The following is an 11,854-nucleotide window of genomic DNA, read 5'->3' on the forward strand; positions in this document are numbered from 1 at the left end:
GGAACGGTGGCTGTCGCTGCCGCCCAAATGCGCTGTGAATTTCTCCATTCCTCCTCAGGCTAAAACATCTAAAGGGCTTTGAGAGAAGTGCTTAGCCAACTTGAGCTCTTTGATGAAAATACTATGAATGTTTTTGAGTGAATCAATAGTGACTAAGGCAGAAAACAAAACAAAAAAATCCTCCACAAACTAAGAACATCAGGGTGGGATCGTGGTTTCCTAATCACTATGGCATCTCCAGATTTTGCCCAAAGTGAAATTCAAAGAGAGGTGTCCTCATGTTGCGTGAGTCAACATCTGAGGAATTTCAAGGAGAGCCGAACACATCTCAGTAACGCAAAGACTGCAAGGAAAGGAGAGGAGGAGAGCCTCGGCGCATGGATGAAGCCGGAGAGCTGCAAAAGGGTAAAATAGCAACATCTGAAATAGTAACTGGCAAAATCTTTGCCTGCAGGCAATGAGTTTCCCTGCGCTGCTTCCCCTCGAAGGAATTTGGAAGGCTGTTTTAAATTTCGCACCACCCGGGAAAGAGCAAAAATAGAGTGTTTTTGCCAGAGTTTGAACATTGCAGAGGCAAGCTCTCGGCACAAATGGTTCCTTTAAAAATAATAATTGAAAAGGGACAATGGTAAGGTGGGGAAAGGAAAATTTATTACTTCAACATTGGACGTTCGAAATCATTTGGAGACCCAATTGGAATAGACTTGTTCGGTCAGTCATTGAACAGTGAGTCCACACTTAGGTGGATCCAATTGATTCAATGGATTTGTTTTAGTCGGGATTAACAACACCTTGTTGTTTGTTGTTGTTGTCGTCGGCCTTCTATTCATTTTTCAACTTATGGCAACCCCAAGGTGACCCTATGTTGGGGTTTTCTTGGCAAGATTGGTTCAGAGGAAGTTTGCCATGGCCTTCCCTTGAGGCTGAGAGTATGTGACTTACTCGAGGTCTCCCAGTGGTTTCATGGTTGAGCCGGGAATTGAACCTTGGTCTCCAGAATCATAGTCCAAAACTCGAAGCACTACTCCATGCACAGCACTTCGGCCCATATTAAGAAGATACCCTTGCTCCAAAGCAGTAGTTTATACTGATCAGGGAGTATAGCATATATTCTATGGTAACCTCTTCCATCTTGAAAGCCATTCCCATTGCTCACTCTGGCTAGGAATGATGGCGGTCGCAATCCAACACATCTGGAGGAGATCAGGTTCGGGAAAGCTATTTTTATGAGCTCTGAAGAAAGTTGCCCAAGGTCATAACGGGAAATCTGTAGCAGTGCTGGGAAAGCCTGGAATTTCCTTTCCAAAGTGCCCTGTTTTGTTCGGAGCTACTGAAGTATTCTTTGTCTCTGAAGCAGCCAAACATATCTGTAGCTCACACAAGTGCCTCTTGCCTTTATTTGATGGAACGGTTCTGTTTGGGCAAACAATATCTTACTTTTCCATCTGGGTGGGGAACTGGAAGCAGGGGTCTGGAGGTCAGGTTGATGCCTCTGGGACCCTTTGGGAGCCACACAGATTGTCCAAAATTGCAACAAACAAACAAATAAACAACAAAACCCCCAAATGAAACCAGAAGTGTCTGCAAATCTACTTCTGGTTTGGGAGGAGGAGGGGTTTTTTGGCCCTCCATATCCATGGATTCTGCAGCCACAGATTCCGCCACCAACAGCTTGCTTTAGTCATTTGATATAAGGGACACCATTTTCCTATTCCACTGTATTTAATGGGATGTGAGCATTCATGGATTGCGATATCCATGGGGCTCCTGGAACCAGACCCCAGCACATACCAAGGGCACACTGTATTTTGGGGTTGTTATATAGTTGCCAAGAAAACCTTAGGGACAACATAAACCAGAAAGAACTTGAAAGTACACAACAACAACAACAACAAACATTATAAATGAAGCCATAAAAGAGAGGCGCCTGCTGTTTATAGCTCAGCTTAGGCAATTCCTAGGGGGAAAAACAAGCCCGTAAGTCAGGGAGATGCACTGTCGTTCTGTTATATATTTCACAGTGGGAGAGATGGAGAACCATTAGAGGCTGGAAGGAGAGGTGCAAGTCAGCTTTTGGTAACAGAAATGGATAGGAGAGAGGTTGTTATGGGAGTCCATCCAGGGACCCAAACTCAGGGACAAAGTCGGTCTGAGACAAACAGCCACTCTCTGAGGCTGAGAGAGTGCAATTTGCTCAGGGTCACCCAATGGGTTTCCATGGCCAAGCAGGAATTCGAACCCTGGTCTCCAGAGTTGTAGTCCAAAGCTCAAACCACTCTACAGCAAACAGAGTCTGTAGCAGGGCAGAAAAGATCTTCTGTGCTCCAAATTTATGGAGACATATATGCAAGTGTGTGTGTGTGTGTATGTCTACAAGCTGGCTGTTGACTTATGGCAGCCCCATGAATTTCATAAGGTTTTCTTAAGCAAGGAATATTTTGAAGTGTTTTGCCAATTCCTTCCTCTGAAATATTGCCTACAGCCAGTGGAAAATACTATGTTACTTTGCCAGTGATGGATGACGGCGGAAGAAATACAAGTGAAAGGGAAGAGAAAAGAGAGAGAGAGATTTGCACATTGTCATTGTTATGTGCCCCCAAGTTTACCCTGAGTTATGGCAGCTTTGTCCTAGAGTTTTCTTCTTGGTAAGATCTACTCAGAAGAGGTTTGCCATTGCCTTCTTCTGAGGCTGAGAGAGTGTGACTTGGCCAAAGTTGCCCAATGGGTTTCCATAGCTGAGCACCAACTTGAAACTTGGTCTTCTATAGTCATACTCAAACCATTTTGTTTTCAAACTGGTGAGTACTGGACTTTTAAAAGCCACCTCATTATGCGGACAGGGAACCCCAAATAAGTTCAGTACCTTGGATGACTCTTTTCAAGAATCAGAGCGGATTCGCCATGCCAAAAAACATGGAAGCCACGATCTGGCCTTAAAAAAGTTTTGTCTTTCTTATCCTGATTTCGTGCTTGAAATATATTTCTGCTTAGTCTTTTTTGGCAAAAAAGAAAACCTTCAACAGCTGACAAACCAACATGCAAAGAAACGGAGGCAGACTTGGCCTCAATGAATTATTCACCGCGCACCTGAGCATTGAGCCCAGTTACGATGTAGGAGACACCAGACATCAAATAGGGCAGGTGAGTTACCCCACGCAACCAGGAGCCTTGGGTTCCTGCTGAGAGGGATTGGAAAGTTGCGCCAATCATGTGCATGGAGCCAGAGGCGCGTGTTTGCAACCCCCCGTGAGATGCACAAGCCTTGCCTTACATCGAAGTGAGGCTGCTTTGACGAACAAAAGGTTAGAGGGGGTCTGTTTGAAGTAGTTCCTTTAGTGTTCAGCCTTTGCACACTGGTGAGACAGAGAGAAAGAAAGAACCAGAGGGAGAAGGAAAGACAACGTTTGCTTGGGGAAGAAAAGAAGGGGAAGCAAACCAAGTGTAAAGCAGAAGATGCTTTTCAAAAAGATCCAGCTATGGCTGAGGGTTTCCATGTCAGAATGGGCTCCAGCTTTTAAGGTACATTTTAAAAGGAGCTATCCAGGATGCTGAATATATTTTGGAGCTCAGGCTCAGCACCTTGGAAAGCACTTTCAAACTGCAGCCTCAATCCCAGTGTGGACTCAAAACTTTTTCCAGAGTGCTGAATTTATTTTGGACTAAGTTACTTTTAGTCAGCACTGAGGATAACTTGGAAAACTTGGGGGAAACAACATACTGTCTGGTAGCATGTGAGTTGTTGTTGTTGTGTGCCTTCAAGTCATTTCCGAATTGTCGCAGCCCTAAGGCAAACTTATCACCAGGTTATCATGGCCAGATTTGTTCAAATGAAGTTTGCCATTGCCTTCCTCTGAGGCTGAGAGCATGTGACTTGTCCTAGGTCACCAAGTGGTTTCATGGCTGAGTAAGGAATCGAACCCTGGTCTCCGGAGTTGTAGTCCAACACTCAAACTACTATGCCACAGTTCCCACTAAAGTAAACCCATGGAATTACTCATTGAATGGTGAGTTGCTGCAGAAGTAAAGCCAGTTGAATAGAATCATAGAATCAAGGAATCAATAGCTCTAATGTAACAATAGGATTTGGGCCACCTTTTTTTGGGGGGGATGACAGTCCCCAGAATCCCCCATGCCACCTGGCAGATCCAGAGAGCTGTTTTTCAAAGAAATGGAGGCCACACTTGGGATCTGAGCTGAACTGACAGATAGCATTGCATCCCATTACAACCCTGGCCGGATGTTGGCATTGGATTTTAACCACGACATGGACAGCTCAGAAACATTTCTCCAGAGGCCGCCTGCAGCAAAACGCCGGGAGCAATGAAGGCAGCTATCAGTCACAGAGAATTGTTGCTGAACATGCACCTTCGGGCACCTCGATCTGTCAGTCAGAGATGGCAGCAGATTAATTCTCCAGCAGGCCTTCCATGGTTTATCTTGCTGACTTTTGCCCTCCTGAGCCAATGCACAATGGCACAGGAATCGTGGCATTTGGGGCACAGGATTGATCGTGAAAAGTCATCCTGATGCCCTCAGCTTCTCAGCTCTGGGCAGAATCCTCTGGCGGGTGTTTGGGAGTGATAAGGAGGGCCTCAAGATGATGGCAAATATCACGGGACTCTTTTACAAGTGGCTTTTTACAACACTGTTGCACACAAGTTTTCCATCCTGCTTTGCAGAAACTGGCCTAAATCTTATTGTTAGTCCTCAACTCGAGTAGAGCCATTGAATCAATCAGATTTGCCTACATCTTGACACACCATTTAACAACTGGGTAGAATACAAAGAAATAGCCATGTAAGTCTGGAATAGCAGTATGCAAAGGGATCTTGTAACTGAGTAAAGGAAGTTATAACATAAGCTTTCATAGACTTGGTCTACGTCCTCAGAATCATTTAAAGAAGTAGACTAGAGGTGCATCTATATAGAAATAATGCAATTTGACACCACTACTTTAAGTTCCGTAGCACCATCCTGTGGGATCCTGGGATTTATAGTTTAGAGCATTCTTATCCAGAGAGCTCTTCTAATGTCTCATCGAACTATACATCCCAATGGTTAAACTCACTGGAAACCAAATGTTTGTTCAGGCAGAATCTTGATTTGGATGCAAAAAGAAAAATATAGCCCTTGGTTCCTGGACTCCCCATGGATACCAAAATCCATGGATACTCAAGTCCCATTATATACAATGGGGTAGAAAACAATGTCCTTTGTATAAAATGGCAAAATCTAAGTTTGCTTTTAGATTTTTATTTTTTTTTATTGGGGGGATATTTTCAAGCAGTGGGTTGTTGAACCTGTGAAAGCAGAATCTGTGGAAGCAAAGGGCCGACTCTATGTCGCCAAAGGAAACCTTGCCTTCATAGACCAGGCTGGTGGTACGTTATTATGTGCCCAACACTCATTGCAGCTGCTGGTAGTTTGTATCGATTTTGGTAGATTCTCTGACATGTAATACAAGACGTAATCTTAGCCATCCATCTGCAGCCCATTAAGGAACCAGCTGTGTCTGTGTATCGATATCGACCACATCTTCCTATGGCTGGCTCTCTTACCTTCTGGAGATGTAAGTAGTTTCCCTCCTCTGCAGGTGCCAAAGAAGATGCCAACCAAGCATGCAATGGGAAGCCCAGTTCTCCTCATGGTGAGTCTGTAGGTGATCCAACACACATCTAGAAGAGAATGAGCAATGGTCAGGTAAAGCCCCTTGGCAGGAGAAAATGGCCAGAATCCCATTAAGATCACTGGTTAAAATTAAAGCCATAAAGAAACCCCAGCCTCACCAGTTAATTCTCCCCAGTTCACCATAGAGGTCCTTCTTGGGAAGACATGAAGCTTTATATGGCTTGCATTTGAACCCTGTTCTCTCCGGATCCTAGTGCAACTCACAGACTACTACACCGCACTGCCTCCCTATATGAGAATGCAGAAATTTCACATCTCCTTCTCTACACCCTTTACGTTCTCAGGAAGCATCTACACTGTAGAGACAATGCCATTTGGCACTGCTTTAACTGCCATGGTTCCATCCATTAGAATCTTGGGATCTGTAGTTTTGTGAGGCGCCAGCCCTCTTTGGCAGACGAGTCTAAAGCCCTTGCAAAACTACAAATCCAAGGATCCCACAGGATGGAGCAACAACACTTAAAGTGGTGTCAAAACTTCATTATTTCTACACTGCAGATGGACTCTTGGAATTTCCCTTGGGCTTTATCCAAGCAGACAAGGAACCTCTGAATTCACCTCAATTTTTATTTCTGTTCTTTTTGCTTCCAATGAAATGCATTTGTAATGCCAGCTGCAACAACCACAACAGTAGTTGTGCTGGAGGGAGGCTGCGACCAAAGACTGGCTTAGCCATTCCATATACAAATACATTTTGTGGAGGGGTTGTGAGATGCACACACTATGGATGGTCAACCCTAAAGGAGATGCTCTCACATGTGCCTTCTATGGGAAGAGCTATGAAGACACCTCTGGATAGTTATCCACAGGTCACTTTATTCTTTCATCTTTTCTTCCTTTGTGTGTGTGTGTGTTTTTGACTCCGCTTGCATTCTGGAAGGATGGGACATCTGGAAAAGGCATTACAGCAGAGGAACTCAGTAAGAAAACACCAGCCTTAGTCCATTCCTCACACTCTCTTGCTCTCTCTCCGCCACCCCCAAGTTTGCTACCAGCTCTGATGAAATTTCATTCATAATAAGAAATGGATGTGTGAGGAGATGGATATTTTGTGGCAGCATCCAGGAAAGAAAAGCGGTGGCCGGGGGGAGTATGGAAGTTATTTTGTGGAATTAATGTTTGGGAGAAAAGCGTGCAGGGAAGCTGTTGCTCCACTTCGGAGGGCCAATTTTGCTACCTAGAGATAGGCTATTTAGTAATTTTTAATTGCCACGGGTCGCTCATAAACTTTGTTGCTATATCCGTGAGATTTCAACACATTTTAGCTGAATCATCCCATAGGCCTGTAAGACCAAACATAAACTCCTAGCAAAAGAGTTGCAGTCCGGACGCCATCTGGTTTGGTGACCAGAATGTGAAGAAGGATGAAAAGGGAGGAGAAACTCTGCTTTTACTCCTCCACTTTACCATTCAACAACCTCCTATTTCACCTTGATTTCCTAGTCCTACTTCCCTCCCTTGCTACTATAAACCCTCCAACATTTCACAGGTGTAAACCAGGACACATGCGGCCAAGCAACATCCGAGTGGGGACAAGATGACAAATATTATTCACAGGGAAGAACACACCAGCGAGGAGAGGCTGCAGCAGTTTGCTTTTGCCTGAGCCTCCTGGGAAGAGCAAACTCTGCACCCTCTTTCCTCCCCTCCCCACTGAGTTAACTGCGTGCAAATTAGTTTTGCAATTTGAACACATTTTGCAGCAATCAAAATAAGCTGAGGACAAAGCGGGAGGAGTGAGAAAAGGATTTTTTAAAGCAGACGAAAAAGTGGGAAGGAAGAGGATTAATCCAGAGACTCTTCACTGAACTGGCACATTTGGGGGGATGGATATGCTGCTAGCTGTAGAAAGCAGTGCTGGACTCACATGGTGCCCAGCCTATACTGCTCTTCATGGAGGTGAACAGATCCCAAATGCCTGGCTTTGAGGGTTTCTAGATTTTATGACCTTGTGGATAGGATGCCCTAAGAATTCACTTGCATCAGCAGCATATGCAGCAGCAACCCAGCCACATAGTGGTCCAGAGGGTGATAGGTTCTTCTTATCTCCTGGGGATGGAAAGGGCAGCTGGAAGCCATGGTGGCAATTGCGTCCCCTGGCTACTGGTTCATAGTGAATGTGTGGCTGGACACATCAGGACAAGGGGAAGAAGCAGCTGCCATCCCATAGCAGACAAAGATGGAAGCTGGTTCTTCATTCCTGGGTGTGGAAGCGAAGCTGGACAGCTCCCAGATGCAACTCCACAGCCCAGCAGTGCCCAATGAGTGGAGGGCATGCAGAATGGCATACAGGAGCTTCTGGTTGCTTTAACACCTCCCCCCCCCCCAAAAAAAAACCCAATTGCACAAGGAGATACAAAACACCTCCTTAAGCACTGCCATTAAATGTTGGCTTAATCCATCTATAAGATGTCAGTTCTTGTCTTCCTGAATAACTTGCTTGCAATATTTTTCCCTCTCCGCTGTGAGAAAGTTGTTGAAAATTTGGTGTGGTCCTTTGAGGTTTTGGGACACCATGAGAGCAACCCACTAGATTTGTTGTTGTTAACTGCCTTTGAATCAACTTCAACTCATGCGACTCTTGGATAAGACATCTCCCCCCTCTTGTCTTCCCCTGCTCTGCTTAATTCCTGCAACCCCATAAAACCCATAGTGACCTCCTTAATAGAGTCTAATATCCATCTTGCAGTGTGGCTTTCCTCTCTTCCTACTTCCCTCCACCTTTCCCAGCATTATTCTCTTTTCCAATTAGTCCTTCTTTCTCATGATGTGTCCTAATTAAGATGGCCTCACTTTGGTCATCTTGGCTTCGTCCGGGGAGGTTTCCGGCTTGATCTGCTCTAGGACCCATTGGTTTGTCATTTTGGCTGTCCATAGGATCCTCAGCACTCTTCTCATATTAATGGATTTTCTTCCTATCTTCTTTCCTAACTGTCCAGCTCTCACATGTATCCATGGTAATAGGAAATACGATGGCTTGTATAGTTCTAACCTTTGTGCTCAGTTGTATGTCTTTGCATTTTAGGATCTTCTCTAGTTCTTTCATAGCCACCCTCTCCATAGTCGTCTTCTGATTTCCTGACTGCAGGCCCCATTTCTATCAATGTTTGATCCCACCAGGTAGGAAACAGCAGCATTGAGGTATGCTCACATTTTAACTTTGGCAGGTCTTAACATCTGCAGAGTGACTGGGCCGCAGTGTAATTGTGAGGCTGCAAAATGAATGCATTGGTCCCCAGTAAGAATTCTGCCCCCGAATTAAATTTTCCTTCAGTCCCTGAATGTCTAGCCTTGTGGAGAGTGGGACACTGAACATCATTTGCACCCAGAACCCTTCTATTTGCTGCCTTGGCCTTCCTTTAATCACTTTTCCTGCTCCTTTTCTTTGGATGCCAAAACTGTATTTCTAAATGAGCAGTTTTAAATGACTACAAAGCTAGAAATTTGGGGATTGTAGGGACATTTCATTGGGGAGCAGAATTTTTATCGGGGGAGAAATGCCTTCCTTTTGTCCCACCTTGCAGCTTGTGATTTGGTCTAGCTGGCTCAAAAAAATGAGCCAAACCACATGCTATGATCAAAACCCTCCATCTGGGTAGAAACCAAAACCAAGGACCTGGAGTCTCACTAGTTAATCTGCCTTGGGGGGACATGTCTCCTTAGCGAAACTTGCAACACACCTTTTAGTGATGGATTATTTATCTCATCCTCTTTTAATCCCAAATTGATTGATGTGGCATCGAGAAGGGAGGAGGAGGAGAGTTTTCTTTGCCCTGAAACATCTCCAACTGAGCCTTCGGTAAATAAAGATGGGCCCCATGGTGCATACATCATAATTTCCTTGCAGGTGTGTGTACAGAAAACATGTGCTGAATTCCCATCCAGCAACGCACTCTCTCTTCTGACAACGGCCTGCTTTAAAACAGCGTCTGGCTTTCTGAGTCAATACGGTGAGACCTTGCCTTGAAAAATCCCACCGTTTTCCCGAGTTGCAAGACATTTGTCTGTGAGTCTCTTTAGCTGGGATTTATTGCTCATAAAATACATCTGGAGGTATTTGTAGAAATGTATACGAGATGACATTACAAAGCCCCTGCCTTTCCTCCTCCACATCTTCCTGAGCCTCCTGGTCGGATCCATGCACCCGCACCCACATTCCTAAATTTAAGCGAATGAAGGAAGAATGTGAACGCTTCTTTCCGAGTAGAGAGAAATTCCAAGAAGATTTCCTCTTTAAGTATCATCAACACAGTGACCATTCAGGAGATTCCTCTTGGTGCACGAATCTTGCTGTGGCACTACCCCAAAATTGTAACCTCCTTCTATGCTCAGTGACCCCAAAGCTCTCACTCCAAATGAACCTCCCAGCAAGACTCCCCTTTGACTTGCCTAAAGCAGCCCACCCCATCAAAGCAGCACATGCACAAGCAGATCCAGATGTTGCAGACAGATGTGCGGAAGATATTTCATTCTCCCTATGGAGCTGCAAGAGATTGAGTAGTTCTCTTACCTGGTGGAGGTGCTATACACAGCTGGCCATGGCTTTTCCAAAGAAAGGAAAACCGTTGTTCCCCCAGGCAAGCAAGCAAGGAGTGAGCCTGCAGCCCACGTCACTCTTGGATCTGGCAACCGCCTGCTCCAAACTTTTGGAGTTGCTTGGAATTCCCCCTGTCTCCTTCTCCTCCTTGGTGTGTCTGTCTGTGTCCCAAGCAGAGAAAGCAAGGAACCGGGGAGGGAGAACAGAGGAGAGCTGGTCCCAAACTGGAGAGTAAATCTGTAGAGAGGGTTTGGGACATCCCAGTGGAACCCAACTGGATCTCTTTTTGGAGACTTTCCCTCCCCTCTTTGCTTCCACTGTTCCTTCAGAGGTGGAGAAGTGAAGATTTCGCCCCCTTTGCTCCAAGCCAGAGGCTGACTCTCTGTGACGAAGAGCGGTTACTTCACCAGGCCCCTGCGCTGGAAGCGAACAGCTCTTAAACGTGCCGGAATGCCAAGAGAGCTTAATCGAGCCCAGCTGGGACAGGAACAAAAGGCCTGCTGCAGGCTGCGCAAAACCTCATCCAGCTCATCTACTGCCTCCTTGTCTTGTGGTTTCTTCTTCTCTCGCTTACAGTCTCCCTGAAGTTTGGCACCTCTTCAGGACTAGCTTTCCTGGGCCAAGCCATCGCCGCAAGTGGGATTCAGCTTTGTGATGTGTAATCTCTCTGCCATCACTGGAAAAAAGGAAGCAGTCCTATAGTAAGGCGGGCCGCTGCATATACCCTCCGACTGTCCTGACTGAGCAGGGATAGTCTTGGTTAATCCTCTCCCATCCCACTTTTTAAAAAATGTCCCTGTTTCTCTCTCCTCCTCCCACTTTCCTCTTTTGTCGTCCTCATTTAAGTTGCTGCAAACTAGTTCCAAAATGCAGAAGTAGTTTGCGCTCGCTTAACTCAGCAGGGGAGGGAAGACAAGGGAAGATTTTGGTTGCAGCTAAAGAAATAATGCAGTTCGACACTGTTTTATCCACCACAATTCAATATTATAGAAACCTGGGATGTTTATTTTGCTGTGGCACCAGAACTCTGACACAGAAGGCTAAAGATCTCATAAACATGCAAATCCTAGAATTCTATAGCACTGAGTCATGACAGTTAAAGGGTTGTCAAATTGCATTGTTTCTTTAGTGCAAATGCAGTCAGAATCTCCCCCTGAATGTTCAAACAAATATGAAATGCGCAATTGCAATGTGAACGCACCTCTGCCTGTGTAATGCAGACTGCGCAAAATGCTTCTCCGGCTATGAAACACACAATTGCATGGTATGACCTTTGCTTCTGCAACCTATAATAACTGAATACAGGCTTCCACATTGGAGAAAAAGGTCCAGCTACTTCGATGGGGAAATGTATGAAGGCATCAGTCACTAACAGGATGCCATCAATCCATGTGTATTAGCTTGAGTTATGCCCACATATGTCACCGACAGTATTCCAGCCAAGGGATGCCACCTGAATTTCAGGGCACCAATGGACTTGTCGGTGGCCACCCAGAGAGTTCATAACTGAGATAGGATTTGAATGGGGGATTAATTTCTGGGCCTGTTCTCTGAACGCCCACACAAGGCAAGATCTTGACTTGCATAATCCCAGAGAGTCTCTCACCTCCCTTGTTGGGAACTCCGGCA

The 11,854-nt window shown here is 45.4% G+C and overlaps 1 protein-coding gene across 1 annotated transcript in view; it reads right to left on the reverse strand.

Annotated features, from left to right (window-relative positions):
- The window catches only part of COL16A1 (collagen type XVI alpha 1 chain), a 121,701-nt gene extending 111,040 nt beyond the window's left edge, over positions 1-10,661 (reverse strand). Inside the window, exons 1-2 of the mRNA XM_042439805.1 lie at positions 10,199-10,661; positions 5,559-5,675 (exon numbers count right to left, since the gene is read on the reverse strand). Coding sequence (XP_042295739.1) covers positions 5,559-5,646 — 88 coding nt within the window. The 5' untranslated portion in view covers positions 5,647-5,675; positions 10,199-10,661. The remainder of the gene's footprint in view (positions 1-5,558; positions 5,676-10,198) is intronic.
- Positions 10,662-11,854: the final 1,193 nt, after the last annotated feature.

The sequence above is a fragment of the Sceloporus undulatus genome, chromosome 9 (genome assembly GCF_019175285.1).
Source record: "Sceloporus undulatus isolate JIND9_A2432 ecotype Alabama chromosome 9, SceUnd_v1.1, whole genome shotgun sequence".
NCBI classification, from domain to species: domain Eukaryota; kingdom Metazoa; phylum Chordata; class Lepidosauria; order Squamata; family Phrynosomatidae; genus Sceloporus; species Sceloporus undulatus.